This window comes from Neolamprologus brichardi, chromosome 23 (assembly GCF_056152115.1).
Source record: "Neolamprologus brichardi isolate AB-2024 chromosome 23, ASM5615211v1, whole genome shotgun sequence".
Lineage (NCBI taxonomy): Eukaryota > Metazoa > Chordata > Actinopteri > Cichliformes > Cichlidae > Neolamprologus > Neolamprologus brichardi.
In genome coordinates, this window is record NC_142125.1 from 6,103,257 (window position 1) to 6,125,290 (window position 22,034).

The 22,034-nt window shown below is 40.7% G+C and overlaps 1 protein-coding gene across 3 annotated transcripts in view; it reads left to right on the top strand.

Moving 5' to 3' along the window:
* The window catches only part of sbno2b (strawberry notch homolog 2b), a 60,487-nt gene extending 38,680 nt beyond the window's left edge, over positions 1 to 21,807 (top strand). The window contains exons 5-32 of one of the 3 annotated variants that reach the window (XM_006800375.3): positions 1,890 to 2,063; positions 3,510 to 3,596; positions 4,531 to 4,636; positions 4,756 to 4,916; positions 5,005 to 5,138; positions 5,739 to 5,829; positions 5,959 to 6,102; positions 6,258 to 6,375; positions 6,466 to 6,571; positions 6,723 to 6,876; positions 6,984 to 7,160; positions 7,424 to 7,521; positions 8,106 to 8,188; positions 8,424 to 8,606; positions 8,801 to 8,922; positions 9,011 to 9,142; positions 9,298 to 9,433; positions 10,753 to 10,865; positions 12,350 to 12,421; positions 12,623 to 12,731; positions 12,827 to 12,898; positions 12,990 to 13,133; positions 13,232 to 13,326; positions 14,325 to 14,417; positions 14,510 to 14,641; positions 15,253 to 15,329; positions 15,554 to 15,744; positions 17,640 to 21,807. In XM_006800375.3, coding sequence (XP_006800438.2) covers positions 1,890 to 2,063; positions 3,510 to 3,596; positions 4,531 to 4,636; positions 4,756 to 4,916; positions 5,005 to 5,138; positions 5,739 to 5,829; positions 5,959 to 6,102; positions 6,258 to 6,375; positions 6,466 to 6,571; positions 6,723 to 6,876; positions 6,984 to 7,160; positions 7,424 to 7,521; positions 8,106 to 8,188; positions 8,424 to 8,606; positions 8,801 to 8,922; positions 9,011 to 9,142; positions 9,298 to 9,433; positions 10,753 to 10,865; positions 12,350 to 12,421; positions 12,623 to 12,731; positions 12,827 to 12,898; positions 12,990 to 13,133; positions 13,232 to 13,326; positions 14,325 to 14,417; positions 14,510 to 14,641; positions 15,253 to 15,329; positions 15,554 to 15,744; positions 17,640 to 18,760 — 4,425 coding nt within the window. In that variant the 3' untranslated portion in view covers positions 18,761 to 21,807. The remainder of the gene's footprint in view (positions 1 to 1,889; positions 2,064 to 3,509; positions 3,597 to 4,530; positions 4,637 to 4,755; positions 4,917 to 5,004; positions 5,139 to 5,738; positions 5,830 to 5,958; positions 6,103 to 6,257; positions 6,376 to 6,465; positions 6,572 to 6,722; positions 6,877 to 6,983; positions 7,161 to 7,423; positions 7,522 to 8,105; positions 8,189 to 8,423; positions 8,607 to 8,800; positions 8,923 to 9,010; positions 9,143 to 9,297; positions 9,434 to 10,752; positions 10,866 to 12,349; positions 12,422 to 12,622; positions 12,732 to 12,826; positions 12,899 to 12,989; positions 13,134 to 13,231; positions 13,327 to 14,324; positions 14,418 to 14,509; positions 14,642 to 15,252; positions 15,330 to 15,553; positions 15,745 to 17,639) is intronic. The other 2 variants (XM_006800376.3, XM_035911911.2) reach the window with 2 other exon arrangements.
* The last annotated feature ends 227 nt before the right edge of the window (positions 21,808 to 22,034 follow it).

A 22,034-nucleotide genomic window follows, 5' to 3' on the forward strand; every position in this document is an offset into this window, starting at 1 on the left:
CAGGTCTGTATTTGTATCTAAACTCATCTTGTAACATTTTATCAAATTTGTGGTTAAGTGTGTTGTAAGAAAGACAAGGCAATACTTGATAATATTTTGGGTGAAATACGTGTGTCTGCGCTTATGCGTGTGTTTCCGCAATTATGCTTCAGTGGAACGATGCCTCTGGTGACACTGTGTCCTTTTTCCAAGCCTTGTTGTTTATTCATTTATCCCAAGTCAGACTTGCACAGAATGGAGGGAGCAGGGAAGGGAATTAGGACACGAATAGCATGAGGTAGAAAGTCACATAGTTGATAGAATAGAGAAACAAACTAGCAAACGGATACGTGATATAAAAGTGATATAAAGTGACCAAGTTGCGTGTTTGGGAGTGGTAGTATAGGACACCCACTCTTATCTACAACTCTTTCTCCGTACAAAAGCCAGTTGTTCCAGTCAGCTGTCCGTAGGCTAGACGAACTTTGGAGAGTCTGATTGCAGAGCTCATGCCTGATCTTGCCCTCAGGAAGCGCACACATACACAAACATGAGGAGAAAAGGAAAGAGAAAGGAACAGGGAGGGAGCTGAAGAGCATAAAGTGAGCAGTAAACACCGATAAGCTTAGTGCACTTTACAATCCACAAACATCCACATAATAGGTTAATAAGTTGCTTTGTTTCTCTAATGTCACAAAGACAAAATACACAAATATGTATGTAAGCAAATGTGGGGGCAGAGCCAAATTTTCTCTGTTTGCTGTTTATAGTCCTTCCTGTTCACCATTCCTACGTGATGTTGTCATGTTAACACTTTGAGCTTTACTTCTAGTCCTCTCATGCTTGTGAAACATTTTCTGTTGAACTGTGAGTAATGGCTAACAGACAGCCATGACAGAAGTTCCTGCAGCTTCTCAGTATTAATCAGTACTACCACATTGTTAGGACTGAGTCAGCAGCTCAGCTAATGATTCTGCATGATTATGGACTTTTTTTCTTACTTTTGTTCTGTAAGCATAGTATTGTTCTTCCCACAAAGCCATCTTCAGCCCTTAGAGCTTATTGTGTTTTAACAGAGATCACTTGTGGCCATATAACAATATTGGTGGTGGTGGGGTATCGACATTTGGAGAAATGTTGAAATTTTCCCAAATTTCCAAATAAGCACGTTAGTCTCTTTGGGGAAGTATTCACAGTTGCCTCGTGGTCCCCTAGTGGGTGTATGGGGAACAGTGTGTTGTGGGAATCTCCACACATTGCCCAGAGTGTATTTATACACAGACTCATTTATGGACGTCACAAAGAGATTTCTCCTCGGTTGAGTTTCTTGTTGTCATTCAATTCTTATCTCTCAAAATACATGTTTATAAGTCTCAGGGGGCCCAGGGGTGCCTGTGAGGGGCTAGTTAAGGAACATGGCATGCTAATGGTTTGGAAACGATATGAATAGAGGCGCGACTGGAAGGCAGCCATAGCTGAAATGACAAACATACACACAAGCAGCCTTATTGTGCCTTCCCCTCACGTTCTACTTCACGTGCTCATTCTCACATCTGTGTGTAATTATATTTTGTTTGGGCTACTCGTGTTACACCCAAATAAATGTAACTTGGCCAAAATCCAGAATGAATACGGCTCCTTTATCATCCAAACATCACTCCCATTCATCCTCATGCCACACCTTTTTTCTTTTGCTGTTTGGTATTGGTGCTGTGTCTGTTACATTTTTAAAAAAAGCTTTTGTTGCGCCCCCTTTATGTTGCATAAAGCTTGATGGCGAGGGACCGTGTCTGGATGTGGGTATAAATATTGTTTCTTTATTTAGAGATCTACTGAACTCTCTGCCCTAAATTTTGTCCCGTTTTAGAGTTTACCTTTAACACCTCGTCCCGTTTTTTCTTTGCCTGCAGGACCTGCCCTGCCTTGATGACATCTCCACAAACTCTCTGTTCTCCTCTCCGACTGACTCACTGTCGGAGTATGCTGATACCCAGTCCTTCATCAATGCAGAGAACCTGGACACAGTGCCCACAATCTGGGACGTCAGCACTAGTACCACCACACCAGCACAGAGCCAGTTAGAGGTCAGTAACAAGCACTCGCTCACATGTCATTACCAGAAAAACTGGTTACCACACCTTTACCTCTTACAGATATGATATGCAACAGACTTGTTTGCCTCAGCATACGTATGTCTTCACTGGGGGAAGTTGGCATCGAATAACAAACAGTAACTAAGGGCTATATTGTCCATTGTATCCCGTAAACACTAGTGCTTTCCTGCCTCACGACTGCGTCTGCAGCCTGGCGGTGAAGTGGTTAGCACTGTCACCTCCAGTTTCCTCCCACATTCCAAAGACATCCATGTGAGGTTAATTGGTGAGTCTAAATTGGCTGGAGCTGTGGATGTGAGATAGATAAAGCGCTGTTTTAATGGGTGAATGTGGCTTGTAGTGTAAAGTACTTGGAGCATAATATTATAATGTTGATTTAGTGTTCCACTCTAAGTCCATTCTTATGAAGTATAAGCTGTGAATTAAAAACTTATAAGCAGCAGACACAGCTCTCATATAGTAACTGTGCAGCTTATATTTTGGTGCATATCTACTGTCTTTCTTATCTAATATCATTCTCTGCTGTTAGCACACCATTTTACCACCTACCTAGCTACCAGTACGTTTGTTAATGTGTAGTTTTTTGCGTTTAATTCAGTGTACAGTGAAACCTTCAACTATGCACCGATGTGATGGTATTTAATCTCACATATTTAAGCCGTTAAACCTCTCAGCACTGGTGGAAATGACACAGTTATTTTATTCATATTGAATTCTTATTACATATAGCAGGAGAGTCATTTGGTGCTGAGGTTGAACAATGGTTTTCCCAGTTGCTTTTACGGTTTACGCTGTTGCTGTTTGCAATGACCAGTGTCTCGTCTTTTCATTCAGGAATTATGTTTGTATCCATTAGATAAAATTTGTTGTTGTTAAACATTTCTCTTTGGTCATTACATTTTTTACAACTGTTTTCTCTGCTGTAGACAAATTAGGAGTATGCGTGCACTTTCATGCTCTCTAAATCAGTGTCCCGAGGAAAGCAACTTTGTTTTCAATAGTTGTTCCTCTAGCCTGCAGTTTCATTCCTGTTAAGCTCTCTTTGAATTAGATGGGTCCGTGGATATCTTTTTGATATGATCAGAGTACATTTATTTTCCCTGCTTTCTGAAAGCCTTTTTATTTTTTTTCCTTTTCATTCTGCCCTCATTTCATTCATTATATTTCCCAGACTATATTTCCCATGCCTTTATCTTCCTTTCGTTGTTGTTGTTGTCATTGCTGGCTTTTCACTGCCAGTTAAATAAAATGCATTTTGTTTAGTGCAGCTTTAGGAGAGTGCCCCATCGCTCTCGTGCACATGCATATAGACACAAATGTGCAGGCAGATTACTCTCGTCTTTCTTTGCTTTAATCCTTCTTAGACACAGTGTTTTATTTGAGTTTGTATTTCTTTATTTTATGTTTTTTTGACAGCAGAATGGCACCAGCAGGTTTCAAGGCTTGGCAAGTTTGGAGGATATATCTGCTATTATCAGCACCCCACCTTTAGGAGGATTCCAGGTAGTCACGTTAACCTCTCCAGTCTGATGTTAAAGTTAAAACTCCTTGAGCTTACTCATCAGGAATCATATATAAAATATAGATTATGTTTTAGGTCTTATTTGCAGCAGCTGCAGCAGTTCACTCAAAAAAAAAAAAGCCCAAAATCCTGTCTTGAAGTAATTTGAGTTCCATGTAATTGTGTTATATTAGTTCGATGTAAAACACTAAATTTAATGGAATCTGGTCCAATTAAATTTAATTGATTCGCATATGTTTAGTTAATACCCAGCATATTTCCCTTGCTGGTTCATTGTTTGAATAAATAAACATTTGATTTTTACATATTTCAGTTGCATTTTATTCAAAATTACTGCTTCATGTTTAGGAGGCCAATTAATTTTTTTGAGTGCATCTTTTAGATGTTTTACACTGAAAACATAACATGGCTCTCATCTGGGGGTCCCGTTGAATTTAGCAAAACTTCATAAGGTAAATTGTAAAGCTCCTGTCTACCATCTGTATTACCACAGGTGACAAAAGCATGGCGGCATATTGTACATGCCACAAATGTACATTGCATAAAAAACAGAGATTACTTTGACAGGAAAAGAGGCATTGTAATATTCAGCTGACTGTCAAAAAGAGGTCCTCTTCATTTCCACTCTCTGTCTTTTGTCTGCTTGACTACGTTTTTCAAATCTCCCAATTCAATCTCCTTTAATTGGCTTCATGCATTTTATTCACTTGTTATTTTGCTAATTTTCTGGTTAATATTCCTTCTTAAGGAACTTTTCCAGTGTGCATTATCATCAAACTGCTCACCTACTTCTAAATTTCAGCAGTTTTCTCTCTCCTAACTTGTCTTCACTTAAGCTGAAACAACAAAATATTATTCCCAAATGCAACGCTTGCTGTTGTGATTACATTACTGAAGTCTCTGTGGTGCTTCCAGCCTCAGACAACCCAGGCAGCAACAGAAGAGGAAGAGGAGGCCGAGGAAGAAGAAGCAGAGGAACTGGGACATGTAGACACATACGCTGAGTACAAACCTTCCAAATGTAGGCCACTTGAATGAACTTCAACATCAGTTCACCCATTAATTCGTCTGCCTTTTTTCCCCCTAATACAACATGACACTCAGTTGATGGTTAACATGTTTTTTTCCTCTTCTCTTCAGCCACTATAGGAATTTCTCATCCTGACATAGTGGTGGAAACAAACACTCTATCCAGTGTCCCTCCTCCTGACATCACATACACTCTGTCCATCCCCGAGTCAACTATTAAAAATGGTCTGCTGTCTGCTCTGCAGCTAGAGGCTATCATATACGCCTGCCAGGTACACATACCAGCACACAATACATGAAGCACTTTTAATGGCGTGACTCTGGCATATTGATCATCATTCGTTCCTTATGCACCCTCAGCAACATGAGGTGATCCTCCAGAACAAGCAGAGGGCAGGCTTCCTGATCGGAGATGGGGCAGGGGTCGGAAAGGGACGCACTGTGGCAGGGATCATCCTGGAGAACTACCTTAAGGGAAGAAAAAAAGCACTATGGTAAGAGTGATAAACATGCTACAACAGATGGGCCAGTAAGAGGCCTTTCTGCATAGTCTGCCGTTTTAATTAAAGCACTCTTAGCAATTTCCAGAAAACGGAAAGACTACGTGAGTTATTTGGTGACCTTTTTTGACTTCTTCATTACACAATCACATGAACAGATTTGGTAAAGTCATAGGGCATTTGAAATCGGCCTACGGAAAATATTTATAATGTGAGCTCGGTGTAATTTCAAAACTATATAAGGGAGTTCAGAAGGTTAAACTTTCATTTGGATTCCTACATTCAGTTTCTACCAATATTAAGACCAAACATCTCCTTTTATCAGTAAATGTGAGCTTCTAGAAAAGCAATTGCAAAGTAGGATTTGTATGAAACTAGAGAATGTTAAGAGTCACCTGTTCCATGAGGCCTGAAAAGGTTAGAGTCAAGAAAAACACTTCTGAGGGGGAAAAAGAACATGACTAATGCGGGCTATGATTAAAAAATAGATCGATTTTCTGATTGGGATTTTTGTCCACCTGCATGATATATCCTGTTTATGCACAGTAGATTTACTGTATGTCAAAGTCTAATTTTCCCCGTCTTTTCCCTCAGGTTCAGCATATCCAATGACCTGAAATTTGATGCAGAGAGAGATCTCAAAGACATAGATGCAGCGACTATTCCTGTGCATGCTTTAAACAAGGTGAGTTCAGGTGGAATTTGTGGGTCAAACTGAGAAAATTAGAACAGTCGTTATGTGTGCATGAGCGCAATCGGTGAAGTAGAGCAAAGCACTATTGCGACTTGTTTAATGTTTGTTCTGTTCTAACAGATAAAGTACGGTGACACAGCTACCTCAGAAGGAGTCTTGTTTGCAACTTACTCTGCACTGATTGGAGAAAGCCAAGCAGGAGGGCAGCTTCGGACGAGGATCAAACAGATCCTGGATTGGTGCAAACCAGAATTTGATGGAGTTGTATCCTTTAATTTTAATGCCATATTCTTTGTCAATCTAACACAATCTGTCCTTCGATACGTTGTTTTCGATATGATTTTCGGACTTAATTTTAACAAACGCACATTCAGCAGTGCTTTTTGGTGTTTTTTGTCCTTGACTTTGCATCAATATAGATTATTTTTGATGAATGCCACAAAGCCAAGAATGCCACATCTACAAAGATGGGCAAAGCAGTTCTTGACCTGCAAAGCAAGCTGCCGCATGCCAGGGTGGTGTATGCCAGTGCCACAGGTAAGCTGACACACAAATAAACATTCTCGGGCAGGAGAAAAAGTACAATAGTAGACTTTAAATCATCGATTTCTGTCATGTCTGTTCCAGGTGCCTCTGAGCCAAAGAACATGATTTATATGAGCCGACTAGGAATTTGGGGTGAGGGCACACCCTTCCGAACCTTTGATGACTTCCTGCATTCCATTGAGAAGAGGTTTGTAGGATGAATTTCACTCTGACGTTTTTATGTTTTTCAATCATGTGGATCTGTATCTTCAAATTACTGGAACATTCCTTACAGTCAGATTGTGGGAACGGCTGTTGACCAATGATTAAGTTATGTTGAATTATTTATTTGTGCACAGAGGTGTCGGGGCCATGGAGATTGTGGCCATGGACATGAAAGTGAGTGGGATGTACATTGCCAGACAGCTGAGCTTCTCTGGGGTGTCTTTCCGCATCGAAGAGATCGGGCTGGACGGTGACTTCAAAGAGGTCTATAATAAAGCTGCCAAACTGGTGAGGAAATTCAGTGACAGCGTCTGCTGTATTTATATGTTCTTATCTTATTTGAGAAAACTGACAAAAATTTAAACTGAGAATTCGCATCTGGAATCTGTTTCTAGTGGGCCGAGGCGTTGAAAACGTTCATGCAGGCAGCTGATGAGCTGGGCATGGTCAGCAGGAAGTCTCTTTGGGGGCAGTTCTGGTCGTCTCACCAGCGATTCTTCAAATATCTCTGTATCGCTGCCAAGGTCCGCTCCTTGGTGGAGCTGGCCCAGAAAGAGCTGGAGGCTGGAAAGGTGAGCATAGCACACTGTTGAACTTTGAGTGCATGGATTGTATATGTAAGAGAGCTAATTTGAAACATAGTTTAGTCAGTTGTGTGGGGGGGTTTCAGTTCTCTGTGAACAAGCTGGTTTGATTTTGCTTTAGTTGTTCAGGAATTCCACATGGATTTTTGTAATATTTTCCATCGTGGTTAGCAGAAGTGAGTCCTGGTAGAAGTTTACTTTAGGTAACACGGCTGGGTCATTGATGTGCGTTCGTGTGTTCTCCACTGCAGTGCATCGTTATTGGACTCCAGTCTACCGGAGAATCGCGCACCAGAGAAGTCTTGGATGAAAATGACGGGCATCTGGACAGATTTGTTTCTGCAGCCGAGTAAGAGAGTATTTCGTCTGTTCGCTTCTGTGTTTCTGTGGTGATGGCTACATATGAAAAAAAAAAGACTGCCTGTATCTGAGTTGCAGCTCTTTTAAAACTGAATGCCGAGCCACAGGTGATAACTTTGACACTATTTGAAAGAGTGATTTTCTGCTTGCTGAAAACTATAGTCACAGGTGTCTTCTGTTTCGTTTTCTTGATACACCAAGCTGTCAAATAACAAGAAAGTTTCGAGAAGGAATGTGTCACGACTACATATAGTCATGTGCCCCTGACATTCTTCACCAGTCAAAGCAGACAACCTTTTATTAACTGCTAATTGACCAATGACTCATTTGTGAAAAAGAAGAAAAGGAAGTTATAAGGACTTGAACTTGGTTGACCTTAGGTCTGTCACAGCAGACATGCCTTAAAGTCTGAGTGTATTAGTTCACGTTTTCATCTGCCTATCAATACGTGGCACTCATAATTAGGCCAGATCAGGAATACTTGGAATGTCTAATTGCCGCAACAGCCCTAATGTGTTGTGGTTGCTTTGCTGTCAGTTTTAAAGTCTGTTTTTCTGCTCTTCTTTGCTCCAGGGGAGTATTCCAGTCTCTTGTAACAAAGCATTTCCCTTCAGAGAAGCAAAGCAGGGAAAAAGCTCCGAGTAACAAGAGAAAACGTAAGTGAATATGAAGATTTAATACAACACCAAGTGTTCAGTGGACATTTCTAAAGTTTGTGTAGCAGTAAAATTGCTCATTTTGTGATTTATAAGTGCATTTGGTGTATTTGGCCTAGCAGCTGGTACTATTTATTCTCAGTTAAAGACATATTTTTTAATCCTATGTCTATTTTTGGCCTCTTTTGGATCGCTCTTGCTAACTCCAATATCATGCGGTTTAACTAACAATCAGGGAAACCCAGAGGTCGCCAGCCCAAAGTACCCAAGCACAGTATGGACAACAGCATTGTGATCAACATCACCGATGACAGCAGTAGTGACTCCGATGGCATAGACACAGACTCCAACTCTTCACCAGACTCCCTGCTAGATAATGATGATGTCATCTTTGTGAACCAGACTAGCTACCAGACAGGTAGGCACCATTTCTTTTTTTGTCCTCCAGCTTGTGTTGTCAGTAACAGTGATACACCGGAAGGTGCTTGTCACTCAAACAAACATGCACATCTACTTGATAGCTGCCACTGTAGCCTCACATACCCTGCTATTTTTATAACTCAACCAGCAAGGGTTATATTGTTAATATCTTCCTCTCATTTGTATTTACAGCCAGAATAGAGGAAATGAAGCAGGACCTCCTCAACAAAATAGCAGAACTGGGAAAAGAACTACCTCTCAACACATTGGATGAGCTCATTGACAAGTTTGGTGGACCAGATAAAGTGTCTGAGGTATGACCCTCAACTACAAGCTAACCAGCAGCATCACCTGTCACCCTGACATGTGCAGCTAATGTATATTAACCCCTTTTCTCTCCAGATGACCGGTCGTAAGGGTCGTGTGGTGCGACGGCCTGACGGCACCGTGCGTTATGAGTCACGAGCTGAGCAAGGGCTTACGATTGACCACATTAATCTCAAGGAGAAAGATCGCTTCATGAGTGGAGAGAAGGTTAGATATTTTACAGTACAAAAAACTAAAAAATGAATCACTGTTTTCGTGACTCGAAGGGCTTCAGATCAGAGTTCACCAAACAGTGAAATGCTTTAAAAACATTGTTCAATAAGACCTTTCTCCACCAATAAACAAAAACCTGTTTCCTGTAGTTGGTGGCCATAATCTCAGAAGCAGCGAGCTCTGGGATTTCCCTGCAGGCAGACAAGAGAGTGAAAAACCAGAGACGCAGGGTTCACATGACCCTGGAGCTGCCTTGGAGCGCAGACAGGGCTATTCAGCAGTTCGGTAAGTCAGGAAATGTAATCTAACAAAGAGCCTTTAAAAGTTAAAGAGGAGTACATGATTAGAAATAAAATAAAAGGGCATTTCTTTGTGTTATTAACTTACATAAGGATGTCGGGAACCTTTTTTAGACTGAGTTTTTGACCTGTCAGTATAGTCTGTCTGGTTAAGTTTGTGTCAGACTTCACATAATGGCTTGAATAAAATTTTTCATCAGTGGTTAACTTTGTCAATGACATAAGTTTTTTTTTTTCTGTTGATGAGTGATGTAACCAGTTAAAAGGCTATAAGGCACACTGGACTTTTTTTCCTCTTCATCGTAGTTACATCAGCTTTCTATTCCTTACTTCCTTTTAAATTTACCCCTGTGACAAGCAGCAGCATTGAGGTGAAAGGTCGAAAGAGCTTTAGAAGAAAGAGAAGAAATGTGAAGAAGTGTTTTATGTGTTATTTTCATATTGCGATATTCAAATTGAGACAAATGTCTCGCTGAAGGTTTGTTGGTAGATAGAAGCTGTGGTTTCTTTCAGTTACTCTACTTGTGTGGGCTGAACATTTGACCTTTAAAGGTGTTATAGCTGCGAATCTATTTGTAATTAACGCCACAAACCCGATCAGTATTTGATTTTTTTATATATGTACATGCCATAACAGAGCACTAAACTAAATAATGTCATTAATTTTCTGCTTAAACCACCTCAGTGATTCTTCAGGCGGACTAAGTTTCTCATACCGAAAAGCTTAGTCTGACACTTACATATACGCACACACACTGTACAAACACAGACATGCTTATTTCCTCATAAGAGGTTCTATGGAAGTTGAAGGGACTTCCTTAGAACAATCTTGTGTAAAGAGTTTTTGTTTTCATTTTTAAGTGGGAGGATCTGAGTGTCAAGATCAGATTTCAGTCATATGACTGGAGATCTTATCATCTCACCAGAAATGTCCTCTTCATACTTTTCAGTTTCTAATTTATTGCACCTCACTAGTGTACTGTACTAACTTGTAACTTGTGTGTGTGTTATTTTATTTACATTTATGGGTGTTTCATAGTTAGTTGAGAATGTCACAGCCTCATGTCACAACGTCATCACAAAAATGTACAATACCTGATTTCTCCTACACATAGCAACATATCTTGCTTGTTTTATTTATCTGTACAAAGGTTTTACAGGATGTCCATTAGCAGTACAACGCTTATCTGTAAAGTTAAAGATTTGAGATTGAAGGATTTAACAGTCAGACAGTAGTCTTAATATCTTTAAATGTTTTGCATGTACAAAAAATGTCTTATTGCTATTTTATTCTCATCGTTCCAGGTCGGACTCATCGGTCCAATCAGGTGACAGCCCCTGAGTACATCTTTCTCATCTCAGAGTTGGCTGGGGAGAGACGTTTTGCCTCCATTGTGGCTAAGAGACTAGAGAGTCTGGTAAATATCAACAGTCTTTCAGTTGTGTGTGGGTTGGTGTTGCATTTGCTGTTGTTATTTTGCACAATTATCTTGAAGTCTTTCTCAGGGGGAAATAGCTGTTTATATGTTGTTGTCTTATGGAGTGTGAGAAGAACTGTTTCAGTGTAAACAGAGACGATCTGAGTTATGTGTTTATCGACCGGAGTGCTCCGGGCTGTTCGTGACTCCGCCGTTCATTTCTTAAACCTGCCCTCACCCTCTGTCCTTCCTGTTGTGTGGGATATTCCCTAGTCTTAAAGCGCTCCATAGTCTTCTTTATTGTTGGTTTTCTTGATGTTATATCAACTTTTCTCCACAAACCTCAAGAGATTCTGGGTCTTTCCCTTCTCCAGCTCAGTAACGGAAAACTGAACAAGCAGAAAAAGCAAAAAAAAAAGGTTGTCTGGATAATTTATAAGTGTAGCTGTTTTCCGTAATTATCGATGCATTTCTGCACTAGCAGCCATTTATTTCCATAGTGACGCAGCATGACAGTTCTTTTGGGAAAAGGGCAGAGAGGGTGCAAGGGGATGGTGGTTACAGGAAGTCATTCCTGCATTTGCCAGTTATGTGTGGTAAATCTGTATCAAGAATATGGCACGTGGTCTGCCTGCCCGCTTGAACTTGATACAGCTCCAGTGCACACATTTCAGTCGAACTGAACAGCTGAACACCTTTGCAACAGTCTGACTCCAGATCAGCAGTCAAATCATATTTGGCTAAAACGTTCATTTGTTTTGATATCTTAAGGTTTTTGTCTGTGTGAGCAGAGCTAGCAGCTGGCTTTAAGACTGATCCACTGTTGACTTTGTCTAAATTGCACACTCGGTCTCTTTGCAAAATGTTGTTTGAAGATTACCTGAACCACAATATCATGTCAGCATGTAGCACATAGAAAACGTTTGTTTTCACACCTGAGCCTCGTGGGTTTCCTTTGACAGGTTTGGGCCAAGAGCGGGCTCTGCATCCTCATGCATTTACACTAGTGTGTGTGTGTGTCCTTATTTCAGTGTTTTTGGGGTTTGTTTTGGGGGGGGGGGGGGGGGGGGGGGTGCTCCACACCATTCACTGGTGCATTGTAGAATCACTTTTTAACTATATATTAACTGAATTGATGGATATGTCAGATAAGCAACAACTGGGTATTTTTATAGTTGTTTTTTTCCAAATTTTTCAAGTTACTACAGCAGCTGAGCTTTGAAATCAGACATTTCTGGCTTAAAAGACTACAAATTAAGAGTAAATTGAAATCGCAAGGCATTATTTTCCAATATAATTTCTGCACAGTAGAATTGCACTAAGCAGTGAAGCCAGATTTCATAATTTCCTCTGACGGTTTCACACCAGCAGCACTGACTCTGGTTCTGTTAGCGTGACTGCTGATGGTGTAAATGTAATATTTTAGTAATAGTAATAATAGTATATTGATTTGATAATAATACTGTTTGGAATCCACTGTGCAGGGTGCATTAACCCATGGAGACAGAAGAGCCACAGAAACCAGAGACCTGAGCAGATACAACTTTGAGAACAAGGTATACAAACCTAAGAAGCTTTTAAAATTGTACCCAACCTTTGAATCTAAAATGTTTTGTGCTCTTAATTTAAGGTGTATGGAGTTTGTCTTGCTTTTAGCATTTTATAGCATATTTTATGTAAACACTTAATCTGCAGTGTTAAAAAAGCCTCATGAGATCATCTGTCTTTACTAATTTCACCTTACTTCTTTTTTGCAGTACGGTACCAAGGCTCTGGATAAAATTACCAAAGCAATTCTTGGCTTCATAGATAACAAGGTGCCCCCTCCCAAAGGCTACCCAGGGGGTGATGCCATGTTCTTCAGAGGTATGTTCATATTTTGGTTCAGTGTAAGCAGAGAATATCATCAAGTTTAGTGCAGCTGTAGAAAAACTGTTCTGTTTTTTGTTTTTCACTTCCAGACATGAAAGCTGGAATGGTTGATGTTGGGATTTTATGTAAGGAGCCCCGCATTGGAAACAACAATGAGAAAGGTAGAGTATACGGACAGATTTCTTTCTCTGCATTTGGTATTTGAGATGAATAAACATAATTTGAAGTCAATTGCTTGTTTGTTTTTCTCAGACTGCAGCATTACAAAGTTCCTAAATCGCATCCTGGGTCTGGAGGTCCACAAACAGAACCATCTCTTCCAATACTTCACTGACAACTTTGACTATCTCATAGAGAAGGATAAAAAGGAGGGCAAATATGACATGGGAATCCTAGGTATGGAGATCAAGTGTAACTCTAAAATAGAAGGATGTCGATGCATTCATTCAGCAGCTGCAAATGTTCATCACTTTCTTCTACTCTGTCGCTGACAGACCTTGCCCCAGGTAACGATGAGATTTATGAGGAGACACAGGAAACTTTCTTGACTGCTGGAAATCCTCAGGATGGCCAGGTTGTTCTGTATAAGGTAGGCTTGCATAACTTGATCTCAGGTCTATAAGTATACATTTCTTTTGAATATAGCATATGCAATGTTAAATATGTTGATGACAGTGAAGTTGCATACAGCAGGATTAGAAAAGTATTTACTTCCTGCAGATAACCGCCACAGCAGTACAGTGGCTTATTTGTGAACGGCCAGGCAGAAGTGTTGTTTGATATGGCATCATCAGTAACATATTCAAAACAGTGATGTGCGTGCAGCATCTGCAAAGTAACAGCAAACTATATGAAACATGTAAACTATGACTACACAGGAGAAGGCGAAGGCCTAGCTATGTAATATATATTAGGCCTATGTTAGGTAGTGTTGCCCACAATGCTATGCTATGCTACTTATCTTTTTGATGCTCTTGCAATTTAATGATAATTTATTGTATGTATTAATATCAAAGTTTCGCCCATAGAGCACCAGACCTTACAATTTTTCAAATAATATTATTAAATTGCAAACACAGAGTACATTATAAATATCACTGAGAGTCGGTTCATTTAGATTTTTTTGACAGTACTTGAACAGGTACTTCAATTAAATAAGTTCCTCATAACGTGCAGTCCCCCAGGTAACTCAAGCAACTACCTCTGTAGTTAAGAGCTTGGATTGATGTCATAGTGCCAGCGGTAAGACTGTGATCACACCGGTGTGGCCCTGGAGCTATGGAGCCTAGATACTAGCAGGTGGAACAGGATAATTACTGGTATCCTCTGCTTTTAGCTTTTGGCTGCAGGCTAACCTACAGTTGATGTTTCAAAGTTGGCAGCCACTCGGGACTCCTGCACAAGAGAACCAGTTTACCCAGTATAAAGGGCGTATTTCTTCCATGCATTAAAGTGGTTGTATTCGCTCATGTATTTATAGATATTAATAGTTTCTGAAGTCATACCAGCAGTGTGTAGGTGTGGGGCAGTTTGACTCCCTCTCTTTCACAGCACATGCTTTAGACTCTGATCTTTTTCCTCCTACAGATCAGTGTGGACAGGGGCATGCCCTGGGATGAGGCCTACAACAAATCACTGAACCTCAGCGGCCATGATGAGGGATTCTACCTGTCCATGAAGGTGAGTCCACGTTATGATAAACAGTTTAACTAACTTTGTCTCTTTGACAGTGCAAAAAAAAAACAACCACTCTCTGTGGCCTTTGTTCACAGCTTCGAGGTAACTATCCATGTGTGCTGCTTGCTGAGCAAGGAAGAGGGAAGAACTTTGTGGTCTATAAGCCCAACATCGGCAAGCAGACTCACCCTGAGAGTCTGGAAAAACTGCACCAAAAGTACAGGAAGGTAAGAGCTTCACAGTCTATTAGTTCTGTCTTTGTATTGGTTTTGTGTCACATTTGAGTCTTTTGATTTTTTTCCCCTCAATTTGGCATTAAAATGCATCTTTCTTCATTTCTGAAAATGGGGAACATTGGGAAAACACAACGTCGGACATTTTCTGGACTAAGTGTTCCTCTGTCATTGCTCCGGGTGTATATTTATATATATTCGGTCTCTGCTGCCACCTTGTGGACATTTAGGTGTGCTGACCAGCACACCTAAATGCTCTCCAAAGACAAAGTGTGGCAACATTTTACAGACTTAAAACCTTTAATGTTATAAATTAATAGTAAATTTAAAGAGTGAGCTCTTATTTTCTTTACAGTTCTGTTGTTTATTAAGGCTAAAGCTGTTTCCCTTCCCTGCTTTAAAACTGCTAATCATTGACCTTTCACCGTAAGCCCATTGAAAATAACTTGTTTTTCCCCTTTGACACAATTATTGTTTTAAATGAGAAAAGGGTGTAGTTTGTGCTTTGGTTTGAACTTGAAAATCTCACTTCTGCATTGGTAAAAATATGTAATGAGTGACTACTTGGCTGACTTTTAGGCTTTTGCATTTCTTCCTTTTTTTAGGTGACCCCTGAGGAAGCCAGGGACTGCTGGGAAAACCAGTTCACCTTTTCCTTCAAGAAATGCAGTCACGCTAACTGGTGAGCAGGAATCCACAATGTCCCTTAGGATTAATAAATCCTATCAGGCTGGTAATTATTAGGATTCAGTCAACGGTTTTTAAATCAAATGCCATTCCCAAGAGCTAGCCACGAAGAAATTACCTCCAAATCTCACATCTTGTACCTTAGCTTGTCATACAGTCACACTAAAAGAGTGATTTATGATGTGTTTTCACCATTTCTTCTTTGCTCTCTCTCTGCAGGAATGGGAAGTGTAAGAAAATTGAGGAAGGCCAGGAGTGTCTGCAGGGCATGCGCCTCCGTCAGTATCACATGCTGTGTGGAGCTCTGTTACGAGTGTGGAAGCGCGTCTCTGATGTGGTGTCTGACATCACCAACAGCAGCATCCTGCAGATTGTCCGCCTTAAAACAAAGCAGCATAACAAACAAGTCGGTTAGTATCTCTGACTGCCTGAAGTGAAGTGCAGTTTGAGGACAGCTTCTTCACTGTTTTTTTAATCCCTAAACATCTAGCTCATTTAAAATGTGAATTTTATTGACCCCGATGTTGTTTTGATGGTAAGATGTGGTGCTGCTGTCCAAGTGCTGACACATCATTATCTAAAATTGAGGAAATGAAAAAGTTCCATATTTTCCTTATTCGTTTCCGCTGAGCTCCTGTGCGCATTATGCTAACACTGACCCCCACAGGACGTGTCGCAATTCACCTCAAGATCCATGAAAACACACTCGTGATTATTGTCTCTACACCGCACATATGTCAGAAAAAGAAATATAAAGCTCGTAGGCTGTCGATATTACGTTTTTATAATCTTCCTTTTTCTGGCATGCACACTGTTTCCTGCTGTCTCTGGTGGTAGCGCTATTCGGTGAGTGCGTGTGCACATGTGCAGGTTTAGTTTCTAAGTTGTTCCTGTCTGATTTTTTTTATTTGGCCATTCATTTGAAGAAAATGAATAGCATGACGTTATAATCAGCTGCCTGTGTCATGTCACATATGGACTTGGACTGCAGCTGGAAGGTTTTGTTCTGCTCTGCAACCGTGGCAAGCTCAGCCTACTAGCAGATGCAGTAGTTCTCTCTCTGCTGCAGCTTTTCTGCTTAGTAGTGTGGAAGCAATGAATGCACATTAAAGTACACATTACCTTTAAGCTGTCTTATTTACTATACTTAGTGATGCATGTGCTGTGATATCCAGCCATCTAACTCAACCATCCAGGTGACAGTGGGCATAAGAGTCGTCAGTCAATCACAGGACTGGTGCATAGAGATGGACAATCATTCTCATTAATTAATACAGATTAATTAATGCCCTGTTGTTATTAGGGCTGGGCCATATCATACCGTTCACGGTAATGCGGTATAATGTTGAGCAACGATAAGAAAATGAAATATCACGATAGAATATGGGTAAAACGCGCATGCGCAGTGCCTTTGTTTTCATACGCACATGGCGGAAAAAGCATGGCGGCGACGGAGAATGAGAAGGGCGAAAGCGGATCGTTGAATGAAACGGATTAACCAGAATTGGTTTGTAAAAATGCTGCAACTTCAGTGATGTGGAACTGGTTTAGCTTTTGTCCGTCAGATACACAACAAAGCACTATTTTTGGTAGCGCATGCTAGCGGGCCGTCGTTATTACCGTGTTTTGGGGAAAATACAACACACATAAAATCAATCCTTTGATTTTTCTGAAAGTCGACAGTGCCCCTTATAATCCAGTGTGACTTATGTATGAACTCTGGTTGTGTTTACTGACCTCGAAACGATTTTATGTGGTACACGGCGCTCGAAAATCTGTTAAATGTTTCAGTACGACTTTGCTAAGCTACGAACCCACACCGCTTGATGGATTGTCGGAGCATTACGGCTATTGTAGGCAGGAGCCTCGCGGAGTGATACGTACTGTGCTTCAACATAATATTACCTTATTATGTGTGTATAATCTCTTTTTAAGATTTGTGGATATTATACATGGTTATGCTGAGGATATGTCGGCCAATTTCCACTGGAAATGCCTTTTGGTTAAACTGTCAGCAGGGAATTTGCATTTGCACTGTTAATTTTTTATATAACTTTAATGCACATAAAAAACAGCTGCTTGTTTAAGTGAAAATACATAGATTCTTTTTTGCACTAATAAAGTTGTGGAGTTGCAAAGTATTTTGTCTAGTGTCAGTTATATTGTCAGTTATATCGTTATCGCAAATTTTCAAATGTATATCGTGATAAATATTTTTGGTCATATCGCCCTGCTCTAGTTGTTATTGTAAAGCTGATAAAAGATTGAGGATTTATCTTACTGATAACTGTGTCATCTCTCTCAGGTATCAAGATCCCAGAGAACTGCGTTCCTCGCGTACGTGACGAGCTGCTGCAGATGGATGACGAGGTGAAGAAGAGGCGAAAAGAGAAAGAGGTGGCTGCTGAGAATGAGCGCAAGCGCAAGCTTGAGTACCTGCAGGGGCACAGACAGCTCGTGGAAAATCTAACCAACCACAAAACCATGCATACTCAGTCCCTCACTCAGTCTTTCGACCCGAGATTCCCACTCCAACACAGAATGCATCCCCAAGCCCAGCCCACCTTACCACACCTCAGTTCAGCCCTCTTGGCCTTACCGATAAATGCTAGCCAAACCCAGCAAAGGACCCATAACAGCTGGTCCAACAATCCGAGTTCCTTCTCCAACACCAACCAGAGCTCTCTGAACAGCTCAGTTAGCCTCAATCTCTCACAGTTTTACTCACCCGCCTACATGAACGCTTTTCAACAAACGAAGAACCTGCCTCCTTCACTCCATCAGACCAAGCAGCCTTCCAGTTTGTCTTCCAAAAGTCCTTTCGACGATATCTTAGACCTTACCATGAGCTCTCCGTCTCCCTCTCCAGACACCACAGAGGGCGGACTCAATCTGGACACTCTGGCAAGCAACTCTACAGCGTTTGCAGAGGATTTTAATCTAGAGTCTCTCATCTCTCAGACTGCACCAAACGTCCAGCATGCTGCGCAAGTACAGCTGCCTCTCATGCTGCAGCAGCCTCTTCAGGCCTCGCAGCAGCAACAGCAGCAGCAGCAGAACCACAACTTGCTGGCCAATAACCACCATGACTTATTAGATTATTTTGACATATCCCTTTCCCCTCAGATGGCCACACAGAAAGCCAGCCCTTCGTCTTCTACCTCCTCCTGCTCTTCCTCCACGTCCTCCACGTCTTCTGTGTCAAACAACATGGGTTCTCTCTTCTCCAACCCGTCGCCCAACTCTTTGTTTTCCAGCTCTTCCTCTCACTTCCCCCCAGCCTATCTCCTCTCTTCATCAGACTCTGGCCCCTTACCCAACGGCAACTGCAGCTCCGGCGCTCTTGACGTCCGCGAGGCTTTGAACAGCATGCTACAGGCCGGACCGGACCGCAAATCTGTCATTCAGTACAGGCCGCAAGAGTGAGAGCTCAACGGGCTCATCTGGACTTTATCTGTAGTTTTTTTTTCTTGTTGTTTTGTTTTTGTTATGTCTCTTAGAGCAGATGGCGTCTCGTTTGCTGCTGTCTTTGATCGCAACCTTGGACCTACTCCCTCTCCCCTCAGGGCCTATAGTCAAGTCACTGCCTGTCCTGCGTTGGGCTCACCCTTCTCTTTATCCATGTGTAGCGCTCACTTGCTTTAGGCTGTTGAGGTAACGACGGGCTCGATCAAGATTCGATTTCTGCACCAAAGTGTGTCCTCCACGGTAAAAGGCAGCTGTTTAAAAATAAAAGGAGATGGGTGGGGGGGAGGAGGGGGAAAAAGAGGACGGGATAACTTTATTTTATCGAACATACGAGCTGTTGAGGTGCGGAAATCTCTAATAAACCTCCTGCTGCTGATTTTTCTCGAGGTATGATTGGTGAGTTGCTGGAAGCTCTAAATGCCTTTCACTAGTTAAAACCGCATCTTTAAACTTTGCTTTACTGTTACTACATTCACGGCTGTATGCAAGGCTTTGGTTTGAGTGAAACACGAGGTAGTCGAACTGGAAGACGCATGAAATCTTTTAGCTGATTAGCCATGAAATGCCTCAGATTTCCTTTTTTTTTCCCTTTCCCTTCGACGCACTCCCTCTTGTTTGTGTCCCTGCTCGTATGAACACTAGTGTGAGGAAAAAAGGGAGAGGATGAGCAGCCTGCTGTTGCAAACAGTGCCTTTGGAAAAAGTCTTTAAATGCAGTCTTTAAAATCCATGTAGCCTAATGTATAGATTTGTACTCTTGAGCGTTGGTTTCGATTTTAATTTAATACGGTGTATTTGTATGAAACTTTTGGGGCCCACGGTGAGTCAGGCAGTCGTCGTTTGTGTTACACTATGCTGGTGTTGGGTTTCAGGAAGGCGCCTCCTTTGAGCCTGCATGTGCTTGTGTGATTGTCTGTGTAGCTGTCCACAAACTTTTATCTACACCCCTTTTTCTCCCCTTTTAATTTCACGTGACGCCCATTTTTGTTTTGGAAATCCTCAGGAAAATCTTGTGTATTTTTTTTTCATCTTTCTGTGTGGATGTGTCATTTTTTGACCAACACTGATACCCGAACCTGTTCACGGTCTCTAATTCTAAAGGATCACAAAGAATTTCTATTCTGAAAAGAAAGCGGCCCCGTCTCTTTGCTAGTATCAGAGTAATTTATTGTTTCCTCTTGAGCACTGTTTTTCACATGAATTCAACCTATACTAAAAAAATAAAACATCCGATTTCCATTTGAGGCTCTAAAAAGCTTTTGAAAGATGTGTGTACATGTGTATGATAGTACATATTTAAAAACCTGTGAGGTCTGGCCATGTTTGTGTGATGCACTGTAGTCGGTTTGTGACAAAATGCGCGGAGGAGTTAAAGCGATCAAAAAGCAATAAAAACCATGTCATATGTTCGTTATGAAACAAACGCTTCAGTACTGTTTACGCTCAACAGGCAAAGCTTTTTGGTTACCTTTGCATGGTGTGAATCGTCTTTATTTCTATTATGCTTTGAAATCTTTTAGTTAAATGCATTTTAAATTCATTGTTATTAAAAAAAAGTTATTTGTTATTTATATTTAAGGGATATTTAGATTTTAGATACATTATCTTGCTTATTGTAATAGTTAAGGACATGTTTGGTCAGGGAAGTTACTCATTTTCAAGATTGCTATAAAACAAATTCTATTATTACCTGCCACCAAATAACATTGCACTGTTCTGTACTGCTGTACAGCGTCTGGATTTATTTCTGCTCGTTTTACTTTTGCTTTTCTCAAACGCAATTGTTTCTCCCACTCGTCGAGCTTTTTTTTTTTTCTCTTGTCAGGCCTTCAGTTTGCAGAGAGCTACCAAAGTATTCCACAGGCACCCCTAAAGTTACCGGCTCTAAGATATCAGACATTTATCAATCTCAGGAAGAAACCTACAGGAGGCGTAACGTCGGGGCGTTAGCAGAAATATATCAGTTCCCCTTTTAAGGATGATGAAACTAATGAGTATTTGTGCTATTTTTTTCTTAACTCTGTGCTGTGACTCTTGCTGTATTTATGTTTTAGACTTAATGTGATGGGTTTGTTGTTTGTCCTTGTGAAAATGTCAGTGGTTCTAAATATTTATGCCTTCTTAGGGCAAAGATCAAAGGCTGTTTCTTTTAAGAAACATTATTTTTCTGTGGACAGTTTTGTTCTTTTTCTTCGAACCATGTTAACGCTGACCCGTTCTCCCGTCGACTCACACCCGGGTTATACTAAAACGTGCAATTAATCTGTCCAAGCCTTCGCCCCTCCCCGCTTCTGTGTTTAGGGTTTAGGATGACTGATTCGTTGTTGTTTTTTTCTGTGCGCAGAATAATACTGCAGCTATCCTTCGTTTCACTTTTAATAATATTCGTCAGGCACATTCCCAGACACCAGTCTGCAAACGTTTTGCCTTTGATTTTGTTTTTATAGTCACGGAAATAAAGCTTTATGCATTTGAGGGATATGGACAGCAGTTTTTAGGAAAAATAATTCTTCATTCGTTTAGTTAGGCCTGTAATCATTTTTATCATTTTGCACTAAGAATGGCATAATCAAGTTACTGTTCTCCTGTTGGTTTTGATTGAGCGTCGCACGCTTGATGTATTTCTGTTCTTCAGTGGATTGCTCTGTGTATACTTTAACCATCTTTCTCGTTTCTCCCACCAGTTGCATATATATAAATGTTATCACCTTCAAATAATTTATTGCTAACAAAACACAAAATGAAACAAAAAAAAAACATGCTACTGATTGTATGTATTTTTAAACAAAGCCTATTTTTCCTGTAAAAACAAAACTGTGTTCAGCACTTTTATTCTGGGTTGTGCTTTTGTTTTCTATATATTTATAATTTAGATCCAAATGTATATATTGTAAAATTTGTGCCTTTCAACTAATTCTTAAAAAAAAAATAAAAGTTTTCTACTTATTAAAGGAAGGACGATATAAAATTGCGGTCTTTGAAAACAGATTAAAAACTTGAAGATTGCTCAAACTGAGTCTCGTTTGTTCATTCGGTTTGTCGCCCGCGGGCTTGTTGTACAGTTTTTGCGCAGCATTGCTCCCCATTTTAAAAACATGGAGCTAAAAAAGGGAGCAGATTAACTCTGCAAATGTTTGTGTTCAGCAGGGGACCCCCGCCCCCTTTTCACTAAATATTAATATGATATTTTCTGCCAGTGGTGTGCAGCGGTATCATCAAACACGACAATAATC